The 15,704-nt window shown below is 42.5% G+C and overlaps 1 protein-coding gene across 1 annotated transcript in view; it reads left to right on the top strand.

Moving 5' to 3' along the window:
* The window catches only part of LOC137623452 (probable E3 ubiquitin-protein ligase HERC1), a 187,289-nt gene that overhangs the window by 16,167 nt on the left and 155,418 nt on the right, over positions 1-15,704 (top strand). Inside the window, exons 3-7 of the mRNA XM_068354287.1 lie at positions 7,873-8,026; positions 8,163-8,323; positions 8,775-8,944; positions 11,224-11,449; positions 11,947-12,123. Coding sequence (XP_068210388.1) covers positions 7,873-8,026; positions 8,163-8,323; positions 8,775-8,944; positions 11,224-11,449; positions 11,947-12,123 — 888 coding nt within the window. The remainder of the gene's footprint in view (positions 1-7,872; positions 8,027-8,162; positions 8,324-8,774; positions 8,945-11,223; positions 11,450-11,946; positions 12,124-15,704) is intronic.

Raw genomic sequence — 15,704 nt, 5'->3', positions numbered from 1 at the left:
AACTCACCCTTAAAACAGCTTTTCTTTTAGCCCTGGCCTCGGCGAAAAGAGTTAGCGAGTTACACGGCCTCTCTTACGAGGTCTCACACTCCAAAGGGTGGAGGGAAGTTGTCTTTAGGTTCGTCCCTCGTTTTGTGGCGAAAACGCAGAACCCAGCGTGTTGGGATCCTCGGTTCGAGGGTTTTTCGGTGCCAGCCATCCCTCGATCCGGCAACCCTAAGGATCTCCTCTTATGTCCCGTACGAACTATAAGAAAATACCTGGAGAGGACTGAAGATTGCCGCCCTCAGATCAAAAATTTATTCATCTCAACAGGACGAGTGGAGAAACCAGTCTCGAAAAATTCAATCTCTTTTTGGCTGAGACAAGTGATAAAGAGAATCTACGAGGCTTCTGGGACCCCTCTACCGGGAAAACCGAGACCTCATGATATCAGGGCTCTGAGCACCTCTCTGGCTTTCGAGAAGAACATGGCTGTGGGTAAGATCCTGAAGGCTGGGACCTGGTCTAGACAGTCCACCTTCACGGAACATTATCTAAAAGATATACGAGAAAATCCTTGGACAAATTTTCTATTGGCCCGGTCGTGTCGGCCCTTCAAGAGATCTAAGGTCATAGCCACAGGGTAAGCGGGGGTGTTAATGCCAAGAGACACTAGTTCCTTCCTTAACCTTACCCTCCCCCTCCACTTTTTCCTTCCTTCCCCGGATCGAACGGGCCTGGAAGATGAGGAGAAGACCTTAATCACGGTAAGGTATAACCTTCAAGAAATTGGTTTTGAAAAAGGTAATACATTTAGACACTAAGTGAGTTTTTTTGGATAGTTTTCCCCTACTTTTCGTGCAGTTTTCAAGTGGTTTTAGAATCAAGCCCTCCTTAGAGGTTCCCTCTCTCGCGTGCCTCCCCGTCGAATCCTGATTCCTGCAGGACACTCCCACCTCCTAAAGTGTAAGTGTCCTAAGAAGGTAGTTCTAGGTAAGTAACCGTGTTGGAACAAATCACAAATTTTTAAGTAATTTGTATTTTTAAATATTAAACTTAGCCGGTGAATATATAATAGCTGACGTCTCCGATGGCTCGACAGATTCCAAAAACTCGCGAGCGATCGCCGTGAAGGTTGCGGGTGTGACCACCAGCGCCGACTATCGGCCAGTAACCGCATATACTTGTAAACATCTCCAGTTCTTCTCTGTCGGTCTTGTCGACAAGTTGGTTCCACTCGCTTTATGACCTCGAGTTTTCTACCGAATTGGTGAAGTACTTGGTTTTGGTTTTATTGCTTTCGCCGTGTTGGATTATTCAATACTATCTTCAAAAGAAATGCTTTTTTTTTTTTTTATCTCTGGTTTTTCCATAGAGTAAAGATGGCCGACCCTTCCCTCAGTGTACGGAAGTGTGTTTAAGGCTTTTAGTAATTATTTTATCACGTTATAAATTATTGTTGATATTTATAGATTTTCCTCTATATATTTTATATCTCACCCGCCTTTATTAGGCCTCTTCGATTAGCTTTCCATTTATACTAAACATCAAGATAAATTTTGTTTTGTTTATATGCGGCCTTTACCTATTCCTTGTAGGCAGTCCTAACTTGGAAAACGAAGCTAAACAACGTTGAGCCCATTCAACTTTTATTTTTGTTAAGTTTAAATCAATTGCTCTGTAAGAGTTATGAAATGAATATTTTTTAGAAAATATTTTAAGAAATATATTCTTTGAATAGTCTTCGTGCTGTTTTTTTCAAAGATGAACTAACGTTTGGTTTATTTATGCTACGCAGTTTGCGCTCTATCGTTACGATAGAGAAAGAGAGAATCACGGTTTCACTTTGCAGAAAGAGTGAATCGATTTTGACGTTTTGTTCATTCTTCTTTCAAACTGAAATGTTTTAGATACTAATTTAAAGGAACTTGTTAATTTTCAATTTCTTAGTCCTTTCAGTTTTTTCCTTTGGTCAAATAACCTGTTTATTGACGAAGGGTGAGTGGGCAATTCTCTTGTGTGTGACAAGAGAGAGAGAGAGAGACGGAGAGAGAGAGAGAAAGAGAGAACGATCCGATCTTTATTCTCGTCCCAAGTCTCTGTACAAGGAGTTTGGGAGCGAGTAACGTTGTTCTCGATTCAGTTTTTTACTCTCGTCCCAAGTCTCTGTACGGGGAGAGAGGATAAAACGTTTTTAGTTTTTATTCTCATCCCAAGGCACTGTACGGTGAGAGATTGAAAACGTAGTCTTTAGTGAACTAGTGTTTAGTCTCCTCCCCAGTCACTGATCCTTTTTAACTTTATATATTTCCGTTTTATTCGATATATATGTATATGTTTATTGATTTTTGCATGTGTGTTTCATTTTGTACTAATGTGCTTACATTATACGACTCATTTCGCAATTATAACCTTTTGATGTAAGGGAGAATTGCGTGCTTCAGGTAGAAATCAGTTTTATTCATGCCTAAATTGAAATTATTGAAAAATATGATATCAGTGAAGTAAGTGCAAAAAACATGTTCTGTGTTGCGGAGGGTTCGTTTGTTCGTGCTTGTCGCTCCCCTAGTCCGAGACCTCTTTCAGGCTCCCCTGCACCAGGGAGAAGTAATGTCGTAGGACTTAAGGGGAGGAGAGGCTTTAACCAACGTACAGACGTTCCCTCTTTGGTATCGGACGTTTCTCGTCAAGATCGCCCTTACCATAAGACGGGTGAGACTGTGTTCTCCTCGTCATCCGAAGACTTTTCGCAAAAGAAACCTTGGCGCAAGGTTTCTAGACCCTTGAAGCGAAAGTCAGTCCCTTCAGGACAGGTCCAGCGTCCTGGCTGTAGCCATTGGGACAGCTCTGACCCTTTGCAGTCGTCGGAAGACTGTTTACCTATTAAACGCAAGCGTAACACGGGGTCCGAGGGTCGCGGTAAAGGCAATGTTTTGCCAACACAGACGTTACCGTCGTCTCGGCCCGTTCCGACTCCCGTTGATCCTATATGGGTTGTCCTGCAGGACATGCAGACTAAGCTTGCCTCCCTTATGGAGAAGTATGACGTTGAGCAGGTTCACGATGAACCTTCGATTTCGAGTCGCCGTTACGCTAAACGAGACTCTGGCCGTCAGCCGCCCAAACGAGCACTTACTCGTCCGTTTGACGTTAGTGCTGACGTTTCTTGTACTTTGAAACGTGATGTCAGTAGTTTTTCACGTCAGTCACGTGACATGGATCCTCCCTCGCTGCAGTCTCGTGTTGACTTTCAGCCGCTGCCGCAGTTTCGTGTTGACGTTCAGCCGCTGCCGCCGCAGCCCCGACCTGACGTTCGCCGACCGGCTCAGTTGCCTCGACTTGACGTTGAGCGTCAATCACCGCAGTCGAAGGTTGTTTTGCCTGCTCAGTCTATGCAGTCAAGGCAGTTCCGACGTGACGTCGAGCGTCAATCAACTTCAGTTGTGGTTGTTGGTCAGTCACAAGGATTTCAGTCCTTTCAGCAGCGGCGTGACGTCGCTTCCTCTACTGCTACTGCTGCTCCTTTGCTTGTTGACATTGCCTGTCAAGCGTTGCCGCCGCGGCAGGTCTCTCCTTTTCATGAGACTCGGCAATTGTCGGACGAGGTTCCTTCAGATGAGGAAGTTGCTGATCCTCCTCCTACTGATATTCCTTTGGGGACTTTGTCAGACGGAGAGGAGCCTAAAGCTGCTCAGCCCTCTATGGACTTTAAAAAAATCATGCTGATTTTTAAGGATCTTTTTCCGGACCATTTTGTAACTGCTGCTCCTCGTTCGCCTTCGTCAGAGTTTACGCTAGGCCTAGCTACTTCGAAGCCGTCGTTTTCTAAGCTAGTGCTCTCTCGCTCTTCTAAGAGAGCTTTACGTTTGCTAGGCGACTGGTTGATCACCAGGAGGAGTTTGGGGTTGACAGCCTTTGCTTTCCCTCCTTTTAAACTGACTTCTAGAGCGAGCGTCTGGTATGACACGGGAGAAGTTCTCGGCTTGGGAGTTCCTGCCTCTGCCCAGGGAGACTTCTCAAGCCTCATAGACTCTCCCCGTCGCCTGGCCATGAGACGCTCCAAGATTTTATGGTCGGCTTCAGAGCTAGACCATCTCCTGTTAGGAGTTTTTCGAGCGTTTGAAGTTTTTATTTGTTGGATTGGTCCCTGGGAGCCTTAAGTAAGAAGGTCTCTCCAGCTGTCAATGTATTGCTGTACAATTATGTCATGCATGAACAAGGCTATCAGGGATGGCTCCAATGATCTGACAGCCACGTTCACTGCAGGAACAAGGCTATCAGGGATGGCTCCAATGATCTGGCAGCCACGTTCACTGCAGGAGTACTTAAGATGTAAGTGCGCTCAATGTGTTCATTGTCAAGACAAACTTCACGATGAAGACTACCAAATCTGTCTTGGTAGCAGTAAGGGAAGGCGACTGGATGGTCTCTCTCGACCTTCAGGATGCATACTTCCACATCCCGATTCATCCAAACTTTCAACAACATCTGAGGTTTGTGGACGGGAAAGTAATGTACCAGTGTCGAGCACTGTACTTCGGCCTCATTCCTGCTCCTCTTGTTTTTACAAGGCCCTTGCAAAATGTAGCAAGCTTTCTACATTTTTTGAGGATTCAGAGCCTCCCTTTATTTTGACGACTGGCTAATCAGGGCGTCGTCATTATATCGCTGTCTGGAGAGCCTCTAATGGACATTAGACCTAACCAAGGAGCTAGGTCTCATAGTGAACGTAGAAAAGTCGTAACTTACAGTACCCCATCCCAGACTATTCTTTATTTGGGAATGGAGATACAGTGTCTGATTTTTCGGGCCTTTTCGTCTCCCACAAGAATGGAACAAGCTCTGTTAAAAGTCCTTCACTTGCAAGAGAAAAACAGTTGCTCTGTAAGAGTTTGAACTAGCCTCGTGGGAACTCTTTCATCGCTGGAGTAGTTTATCTCTCTGGGGAGACTCAACCTATGCTCTCTCCAATTTCACCTAAACCATTGGAACAAGGAGAAGGGCTTAGAGAGTATCTCTTTCCCAATCTCCAACTCAGTCTAGACATGTCTGACTTGGTGGGACAGCAACATCACACTTCGAGAAGGTCTTTCTCTTGCGATCAAGAACCCAAACCATGTGTTGTATTCAGATGCATCGGATTTGGGTTAGGGAGCTCCACTGGACAGTCTGGAATGCTCGGGTCTTTGATCCACGGATCAGAAGGAACTCCATTTAAGGCAAGTAACATCTCTCCTTTGGCGAGATTTGTGTAAGGAAAAATGAATGTCTTGGCGGACTGCCTCAGCAGAAGAGGACAAGTCATCTGCATGGAGTGGACGTTGCATAAGACTGTGTGCGAGAAGCTATGGATGACATGGGGTCAACCCACCATAGATCTTTTTGCGACTTCTCTGACAAAGAGGCTCTCGACTTACTGCTTTCCAGTTCCAGATCCAGAGGCAGCCCACATAGATGCTTTCCTGCTGGACTGGTCTCACCTGGACGTTTATGCCTTTCCACCTTTCAAGATCCTAAACAAGGTGCTGCAGAAGTTCACCTCTCACGAAGGGACCAGGTTGACATTGGTTGCTCCACTCTGGCCCGCGAGAGAGTGGTTCACAGAGGTACTTCTATGGCTGGTAGACGTTCCAAGAAGTCTGCCGTTACGGATGGATCTCTTGCGACAGCCTCACGTAAAGAGATTTTATCAAAGCCTCCCCACGCTTCGTCTAACTGCCTTCAGACTATCGAAAGACTCTCTTGAGCTCGAGGGTTTTCGAAGGAGGCAGCTAGAGCGATCGCGAGGGCTAGAAGATCCTCTACCATCAGGATCTATCAGTCGAAATGGGAGGTATTTAGAGACTGGTGCAAGTCCTCCTCTATTTCCTCTTCCAAGTGCCTCTGTAGCGCAGATTGTGGATTTTCTGCCTTATCTGAGAAACGGTCGCTCCCTCTCTGCATCCACCATTAAAGGCTACAGAAGCATGTTAGCTTCTGTTTTCAGGCATAAGGGTTTGGATCTTTCTAATAACAAAGATCTCCAAGACCTGCTTAAGTCTTTCGAGACTTCCAAGGAGCGTCATATTTTGACTCCTGCTTGGAACTTGGACGTGGTCCTACAGTTCCTTATGTCAGACAGGTTTGAACCATTAAATTCAGCCTCCCTGAAGGATCTTACCCTCAAGACACTTTTTTTTGGTGAGCTTGGCTTCGGCTAAAAGGGTTAGTGAGATACATGCTTTTAGCAAGAACATCGGATTCTCCGCTAATAAAGCAGTATGCGCTCTTCAACTTGGTTTTTTTGGCCAAGAATGAACTTCCGTCTCGTCCTTGGCCTAAATCATTTGAAATCCCCAGTCTTTCTGAGATTGTGGGGAATGAAGTTGAAAGAGTGCTGTGCCCCGTTAGAGCTCTTAACTTTTGTTTATCCAGAACTAAACCACGACGAGGTTGTTCAGAGGCTTTATGGTGCTCCGTTAAAAAGCCCTCTTTGCCTATGTCTAAGAATGCGTGGTCTTATTTTATTAGACTTTTGATTCGGGAGGCACACACTCAATTAAGTGAGAAGGATCATAATTTACTTAAAGTCAAGGCTCATGAAGTTAGAGCGATAGCAACTTCTGTAGCGTTTAAGCAAAATAGACCCATTAAAAGTATTATGGACGCGACCTTTTGGAGAGGCAAGTCGGTTTTCGCTTTATATTACTTGAAAGATGTCCAGACTCTTTATGAGGACTGCTACACACTGGGACCATTCGTAGCAGTGAGTGCAGTAGTGGGTGAAGGCTCTACCACTACATTCCCTTAATCCCAATATCCTTTTAATCTACTCTTGAAATTTTTAATCTTATTTTGGGTTGTACGGGAGACTAAGAAGTCTTTCGCAATCTTTTTGATTTGGCGGGTGGTCAAAATATTGTTTCTTGAGAGCGCCCAGATTAAGGGTATTGATGAGGTCCTGTTATAGGGGTGTTCACCCTGGTTATAGCAGATCCTGGGAGTCTTTCGGCATCCTAAGAGGATCGCTGGGCTTCATGAGGATAGCGGACTAATGAGGCAGAGTAATAATCAGAGTGCTTCCTTACCAGGTACCTATACTTAAGTCTGTTTTTTGAATAATTGTCAAAAACTCTTGAGCATATACGCCTTTATTGTATTAATACTGGTCTCTACTCACACCATGGGTGTGAATCAGCTATTATATATTCACCAGCTAAGTTTAATATTTAAAAATGATATTTTGATTATAAAATAAATTTTTGAATATACTTACCCGGTGAATATATAAATTAAAGGCCCTCCCTTCCTCCCCGATAGAGACCTAGGGGACTGAGAAGAACTGGAGATGTTTACAAGTATATGCGGTATCTGGCCGATAGTCGGCGCTGGTGGTCACACCCGCAACCTTCACGGCGATCGCTCGCGAGTTTTTGGAATCTGTCGAGCCGTCGGAGACGTCAGCTATTATATATTCACCGGGTAAGTATATTCAAAAATTTATTTAATAATCAAAATATCATTTTTCCTAACATACTTACCTAGAACTACCTTCGGGTTATGGCCCTCCCATCCGTCCCCGAGAACCTGCAGGATCTAGTAATACCTATTCCAATGAAACTTACTGGAGACTCGACCTGAGATATCACGCTTCCTGACCCCGGGGTCGCCTCGGGCATGTACCACACTGCCAGAGGTTGACCCCGTAGAAAACGAGAAGAGGGAGATAAACTATACAAAAAGCTGGTCGGTTAGGTAGAGTTAGCCAGTAACTCCTAAGAAGGTAGATCTAGGTAAGTATGTTAGGAAAAATACAAATTACTTAAAAATTTGTGATTTATATTTTGTTTATTATACAGTATTTTTTTGTTCCCATAACTTTTTAGTAACCTTATTGATGTGTTATTACAGGTCGTAAACTAAGTGCAGAGTTGCTGTTGGGATTGAGCTTGCAAAGAGGTAGCTTGAGGTATTTACTCGAGTGGGTACATATGGCCCTTAGTGCTGCTGCATCCTGTGCTCAGAAACCATGTGATGCTGCGTCGGCAGATACTGATGATAATGGGTAATTGTATTATTAGAAATACCTGTACAGTATTCATTTTGTGATGTGTATTTCTAGTTATCAAATATGGTAAAACACATTTTCTAATGATATTCCAGGAAACTGATTTGTACATATTTTTTCTCTTTGAAAATAGTACATGCATAAGCAGCAAATGCTTACAAGATGTGATGAGTTCTTTGGCTCAGAGTGGAGAAAATGGCACTGAACAATTTGCAGGAGCTGTTCAAGATGATTCTACAGTGCCTCTTTATCAAGCGGCCCTAATTCTCATGGAAAAATTATCTCATATGGCTTGTGAGTTAAGCTTTTTAGTATTGCAACTGATGTGTATTTCTGCTGGCTTAAGATTGTCATCCTTTGGATGGAAGTTGATTTAATGAAAAATATTTTCATAAATTGTGCATTGTAAATGTGGTTTCTTTGATTTACATATTCTGAATTGTATGTGACCTTTTAAAGTAGTACAGACACTAGTTTTTGTATATTATTTCTGCAGATCAATTTAAAATTTTCATAAGACATAGAACGGAATTTCAGTAGATACAGTATTTGTTTTTGATGTTGTGAAGTGAAAATTGGGCAGATCATTAGATTAACCATGGAAAATTATGAGTTTAATTGTTAAGAAGAGATTTTATTTAATTTCATGAAACTTTGGATTTTTGTCTTTAATAAATTCCTTTTCAAAGAATTAAGATTCTTGATTTTTTAGTTTTCAACATTATTTGACTTATTCTTTTTGTAGGTGAATATGCTCGTACCTGCATTGGTGATTCGTGTGAAGAAACAAATGATACAAATGAATCGTGTGATGTTTTTGTTTGGGGAAGCAATTCTTCGCACCAGTTAGCTGAAGGTACTCAGGATAAAATCTTGTCTCCAAAACTCACTCATGCTTTCAATAGTGTTCAACAGGTAAGTGGTTTCTTGTTATTTGATATTTTACGAGTGTCATCATCATCATCATCATCATCATCATCATCACCACCATGAGTGTAATTATTCTTAAATTTTTAAGCATTGTTAACCCTTTGGAAATTTCCAACCCTTAACCCCAAGGGGTTATTTTTTTCCCAGCACATTTTGCAGTATATTTTTTTTAAATTGCCCTACAACCTTAATTTTTGTCATAGAGAGGTCAGGTTGGTCTCATTCTCTTGGAAAATGCCTGAATTTTTTCAAAAAATTATCAAAAATATGAAAAAAAAACTTTTTATAGCATTTTTTTGCAAGGACGTACCGGTACGTCCATGGGGGTAAAGGGATGGGTTTTGTGAAACGTACCAGTACGTCCTTTGGGGGTAAAAGGGTTAAGGTTTATCTATGCAATAGTTTATGAATATGTAATGGGAAAAAAAGGGTAAAGCATTATGAACTGAAATTTTACTGTTCTTTACTAATTTTAGAAAAATAGTATAACCTGTCAGTTTCTAGCCAGTTATTAGTGACAATGGTTTAAAGACAGGAAACTAAGTTGAGAAATTTATCTTTCCAACTATACGTACTTTCTTTTAGTAGACAGTAAATTGTGGTTTTTTTCAGCTTTGTAATTTTTTTTGCATGGTGTTTTTAAAGAATTTCAACTTTTACAGTTAAAAAAAAAACCAAGTCATTACCAATTTTATTATGACCAAGATTTTTGTTGACCAGTATTTTAACAGTAGAAGGTGTGTATAAGTATATGCTGTAGAATTTTATTGGTGTTGTATAATTTTCAGAACATTTTCTTCAAATAGCACAAATTATGTTATGTAAATTATACTGTGGAAGATGATTTAGTATTGCATACATATCATGGAGTAAGTACATCTCTTTCATGAAATTTAAGTCGCACATTTCATGGAAATGTATATTAGGAAGAACCCAGTTTAGAAAAAAAAACATGTTTTGATTTGACTGTACAGCTTTAAATTTGAATTTATAATCCAATAAATTGGTTTGATAGAATTGTCTTGAAAAGATTTTATCTTGTGAAACACCTAGAAATTGATGATACTAGTCCATAATAGAATTATTTAAGTATTAAAGTGTGCTGGACAAATGTGTTAAATTTAGACATTTAAAGTACTTTTCATGATGTTGAAGAAATTAATATACACTACTAGAGTTTTTCTCCTAATTCCTACTAGGTGTGCATGCACAGGCCAAAAGAATACTGTGTAACTTATAAGGCTTGTGAAAAGGAGTATGTAGCCTGGACAGTGTTTAATACCTCTGTGAACATTGGTTAAAATCTCTCTCTCTCTCTCTCTCTCTCTCTCTCTCTCTCTCTCTCTCTCTCTCTCTCTCTCTCTCTCTCTTATATCAAGAAAGAAACACTACAGTTTGCCCTCCTTATCTGTGGATTTGCGTAGATATGGTCAAACAATTGTTATTGATTTAAACATTATACAGTATGATTCATGAAAATTCATTTGTACATGGCTCCCCAAAAATGATTTGACCAAAAAATAAAAAAAAAGAAAAGAACAGATTTCCAGTGTTAGGGATTACTATCATGCTCCCTCACTGAGATATCCATAATTAGAAACAAGGCAAATTTTCTTTTTGATACCTTTCTAGAATGAAAATTATTGTGGGGAGAGTGAATGTGTGCAAAAACTCTGGGGTTTAGATACATGGGGATATTTTGTTCCAATCTATTGCAAAGAGGAAAAAAGAATATTGAATAGAGTTAGACATATCTTATGTTTTTATATGATATGTCAAAAGCTTTCTTTAAAAAATGTAACTTTTTATAATAAATAAGAAAGTTGTCAAATTATCAGAAATTTTTAACAAATTCTAACATAATTATTTATCAACTTGAAATAACATACTTTTATCTAAAAAAAATATTTAAGCTTGTGAGAAAAATAAAGATAATGGAAATCTGCAATTTTTTCCTGTATTGATATTGCTAATATAAAATTGTAATGTATTGTGCTATATTATTATTAAAGTACAATACATTTTATTGTTTTTATGTACAGCGTTATACTTTTAAAATGCAATTACAGTACTTAAGGATATTTTTGGGGTTAATATGATTTGTTGTCACCAAGGACGTTTCCTGAGAAAGGCTAAAATAGGGAATCTAATAGATTTTTGGCGGTAAATGTCGGATAAACCAAGCTTCTGAAGGAGAAGCTCTATGAACCTTAGATGAGTATAGAAATTAAAAATTTTATTCCTAATATTCTTTTTTTCCCTAGGTTGAAGCAGGCCAGTACTGCACTTTCATCGTACATACTGATGGTGGTATCAGTGCCTGTGGGAAAGGTAGCTATGGACGCCTAGGTCTAGGGGATTCAAACAATCAGACCTCGCCCCGCAGATTAAATCTTGATGCTGGAGTTAGGAGAGTATCTTCATCCAAAGGCAGTGATGGTCATACTATTGCACTATCAACTGCTGGCCAAGTTTACACGTGGGGAGATGGTAAGAGAAGCAGTCGTGTAGCTGCTAGATGACTGAAAATATTCTCTCTCTCTCTCTCTCTCTCTCTCTCTCTCTCTCTCTCTCTCTCTCTCTCTCTCTCTCTCTCTCTCTCCTCTCTCTCTCTCTCTCTCTCTCTCTCTCTCTCTCTCTCTCTCTCTCTCTCTCTCTCTCTCTCTCCTCTCTCTCTCCTCTCTCTCTCTCTCTTTTTTTTTTTTTAGCCAAACATATGGTTATAGATATTAAGTAGGAATTTTGGCAATGCCCTTTTTTGTGGATGTCCTGTGTGTAAATGAATGGCTGAGGGAATCTTGATTTTTTTGTGCTATGAAATGCAGTTATCATTTAACATTTACCGTTTAATGTACTTGCAAGCTACACATACTGAATTCCATGCAGGGATTTGTTTCCTTCCATTCCTGTGGTTAAGACCATTCTACAGTACATTTTGACATTCCAAAATTTACATATTGAAATTATGTTTTTATTTTCATTTCCAGGGGATTATGGGAAATTAGGTCATGGAAACAACGTAACCCAAAAATATCCAAGAGCCATTGCTGGACCGCTTTGTGGAAAGATAGTACGATGGGTATCAGCTGGATATAGACACTCGGCCTGTGTTACACAGGAAGGAGAGTTATATACCTGGGGAGAAGGGGATTATGGCCGCCTTGGTGAGTGATTTTATGTAATGGAACTATAGTTAATCTTTGATTGCATATTTTGAAATTTTTTATGGTTTGAGTAGTTTGAATTGGTTTGTTTGATTACAAATATGTTCTCATGTTAACATAATTCATAATATTTATTATGCTAGTGATTTTTCTGAGGGAAAAGGATATTGATAGAACATTTATATAACTTTCAATGAGAACTGCTTAATTTGGATTATTTACATATAAAAGAAACAGAGGATCACATAGTTTTGCACCAGTGTCAACACTCATCAGACACGAGTTACAGATCTGGGCTTCCATTCCTCATTTTATTATAATATTGCCTTTATTTTCAATGAGAACTATTTATTTTTATTTTTCATTATTTTTTCCAGCTTTTGTATTGAACCCCTTATGTTATCGTATTTTTCCTTCACCTACATGTTTCAGTATCCTTGAGTCATAAAGTATAATAGCCTGTACTCCTTCATATTTCACTGTTGGTATTTTGTCCTTTGTAATAATCATTTGCTCCAACGCGATATGCAAACCTCGTAATCATTTAATATAGGAATTCGCTTCAGCTCAGCTGAAACAGCCGAAGAGAAAGAAAACCAGGCAGTTGTGCTGATTGGTTGGCTGGCGGTATGGGGCGGAGCTAACCCCCCCCCGCCAGCCCGCCTTCCTCATTTGCTCACTTTGTCTCAATGTGGATGGTTGTGCTATTCTCCGTTTTCTACGCTGCAGCCCTTTGCCTTCTCTTGTGCTTGTGTACTAGAGATTGGTCATTGTTATGAAGGAGAAAGTTACTCTTTAAAATGCGATGTTGTGCAGGCCGTGGTGGGCGTTGCAGTAGGTGGCTTTGTCACCTTCTGTAGGCCGCACACGCTCTGCTCGACATGCAGGGGAAAACCTTGCTCTCAAGGTTCTCCTTGCTGTAGTGTGAATCCTGGCCGCCATTTTGGAAAGCCCAGATTCACAGCCTGTCGGGGTTTTCTCGGGTTTCGCGGGGGGAGGGGGGGGTGACCTTAGCGCTCCCGCTATTTCAGCGATCCCGAGAGACACCCGATAGATTGTTGGACAGTCTGATACCGATGACGACACGGTACCTGGTAAGAAGGGGAAATTTTGTGTCTTGGATTTGCAGGTAAGCTTGACTTAAATTTGTTAAGACGCCGTTTAAATATGGCGGACGAGCTTCAACAACGTCATTTGAATGATACGATTGTTGATGAACACATGAATGTAATTGAGTTTGTAACAGGGTTGCCAGGTTGGCCTTTTCCAGGTAAAGACATCAAATCTGGCCTTTTTTTATTTGAAATCGGTTACCTTTAGCTATATCATAAAGGTTGGCCTTAAAGGCTATACCTTTGGCCTTTTATAACTTATTAAAGCTGCAGTTGATCAAAGATGGCCTTTTTCACTTAGGAAACCTGGCAACCCTGGGTTGTAACTTTATCGACTCCCATGTTCACTGATGCCCCTGTTGTTGTTGACTATGTGCCTGATAAAGCATTTGTTCCTGGCAAAATGCAAACTTTTTCCTAGGGTAAAATAATTGCAGGACTCCCAGTTAAAACAAGGGAGAGTAAGGTTCCAGTTAAAACAAGGGAGAGTAAGGTTTTAATCACTGAGATTTCTTTAACAACTGATGGCAAACCCTTTACAGCTTCGCCCGCAAGTCAGTTAAAATTAAAATCTGCCAAATCTCCTGCTGATAAGCAGTTGAAATTAAAATCTGCCAAACTCCTGCTGATACAATATGTTTTTCAGGTTCACCATGTTCACTGACCACGGCTCTTCCTACAGACATGGCTCAGGTTGTTCATCCTCGTCCAGTGTCGTCTGCTGTTGCCTCGACTAACGTTCCAGCACCTCGGAGGAGGCACAAGAAGAGGAAGCCTGGGCGGTATTCCTCTTCTAGTTCCTCCTCCTCTCTCCTCCTCCTTTTCGTCTTCATCTTCTGACTCTGACTCTGACTCTTCTCCCCCAGGGGAAAAAGGAAGGGGAAGAAGAGGAAAGCGAAGAGAACCAGTCACAGTCGAAGGGTCATGACACCCCGAGACATCTCTTCTCCTTTGGAGAATGCGGGCGATGCGCAAGATTCCCGTGTTCCCCTCACTAGTAGGATTGTTCACGGCGAATCTCGCGCAAGGCCTCCATGCACGACAACCACGCTCCAGGGCGTAGGTATCGTCTCCGAGAGCATGGTGCCGGGGTCCTTGGGCCCCCGATCTACTGCTCAGACTCGAATTGAACCGCTCTTGAGCGGGGAAAGGAGAGTCATGGCTTCGGCACGATAAATCTCAGCTATGGTCTCGTGAAGAATCCGCGGTACGCACGACTACCTCCACGGGGGTAGCCACGCGGACCAATTCAGCGACTCGTGTCGCGTGAGCAGGGAGCTGTCCCAGACAGCCGCGCACTCGACCCGCGCGACTCGGGCCCTGTATAGAGCCACCTCGCGGCTCAGCCTGCGGCAGGGGGCCGGTCGTGCACGACCAGGCTAGCTCTCGCGCATACCAGCCGCGCCAGATGCAGCCAACCCCCATGCTTTCTGGCTATGTAACAGGTGAGACCGCGCGCACCACTCGCGCGACTAACCTGTCTACACCTCGTGCTTGAGCTCCTTCGGGAGCTTCATGGGGCTCGCAGCGACCAGTCACGCACTCGGTCGCAGTGGGAACCTGGATGCATTCCGTCGGGGATGAACCCTGCCAGGGTCCTTCCTTGACTCCTGAATACACGCCTGGTTCGGTCCTAGGACCAGAGCGAGGGTATTCATGGGGGATGTCATCACCCGTGCAGCATGTTGCTTCCCCTACACCTACGGATGTAGCGGGACCGAAGGATCAGCCACTTCCACGGCCTTCACCGGCCGTGGAGACCGACGATCCCGAGGTGGAGTCGCAGTTCCTAGAGGTCATTAACCCCATTCTTGAGATTAATTGCCTCAGGGCTCCTCCTGAGGTAGTGTCTGAGATAAGTGTACAGCCTTGGAGATCCTATGGGGAGCTCCTGAAGGCACTTCACAACCCCACACACTACCCTGGTTGAGACAGGCTGCTCGAGCATTGGACCAAGTGAGTGACCAGATCGCATGACCTGGTGACTCGCTTAGAAGCCAAGGTTTGAACAAGCTTCTCCTTTAACCACTCCAGCGACAGAAGAGCTAGTATGTCACAGAGTCTTCTGTGTCTTGTCCTCTCCCTCTTGACCCTGCGGTCGGAGCGCTTGCTGGAGGTTCCTCGGTCAAGAGCTTGAAATTCCAGAGAGTGGCCTTCTCGGCCTCTGAGATTTCAACTATGGAGTCCATCTCTGTAGTTACTCTCAAGGCTGCTTCATGGCACGACCACTGGTGTGGTACGGCCACAGTGTTTGCGCGGGACACCAAGCTCGCTACCCCCGAACACATGGAGTAATACAGGAACCTGGCTTTGTCTGGTGGGAAAGCTTTTGTTTTTCTCTTGGACTAACTTGCTACCCAGTATGCCAATCTGATCCTCAAAAAATGCTAGGCAGTAGCCGCTTGTTTGGTGAGACAGGTTGGTTCAGGAGAGGCCCTGGCACTCAGGAACACTTCTATTAGAGCTGCA

This window comes from Palaemon carinicauda, chromosome 30 (genome assembly GCF_036898095.1).
Source record: "Palaemon carinicauda isolate YSFRI2023 chromosome 30, ASM3689809v2, whole genome shotgun sequence".
NCBI classification, from domain to species: Eukaryota; Metazoa; Arthropoda; class Malacostraca; order Decapoda; family Palaemonidae; genus Palaemon; species Palaemon carinicauda.
Note: the sequence above shows the minus strand (reverse complement) of the source record. Positions and strands in the feature narration are given on the sequence as shown.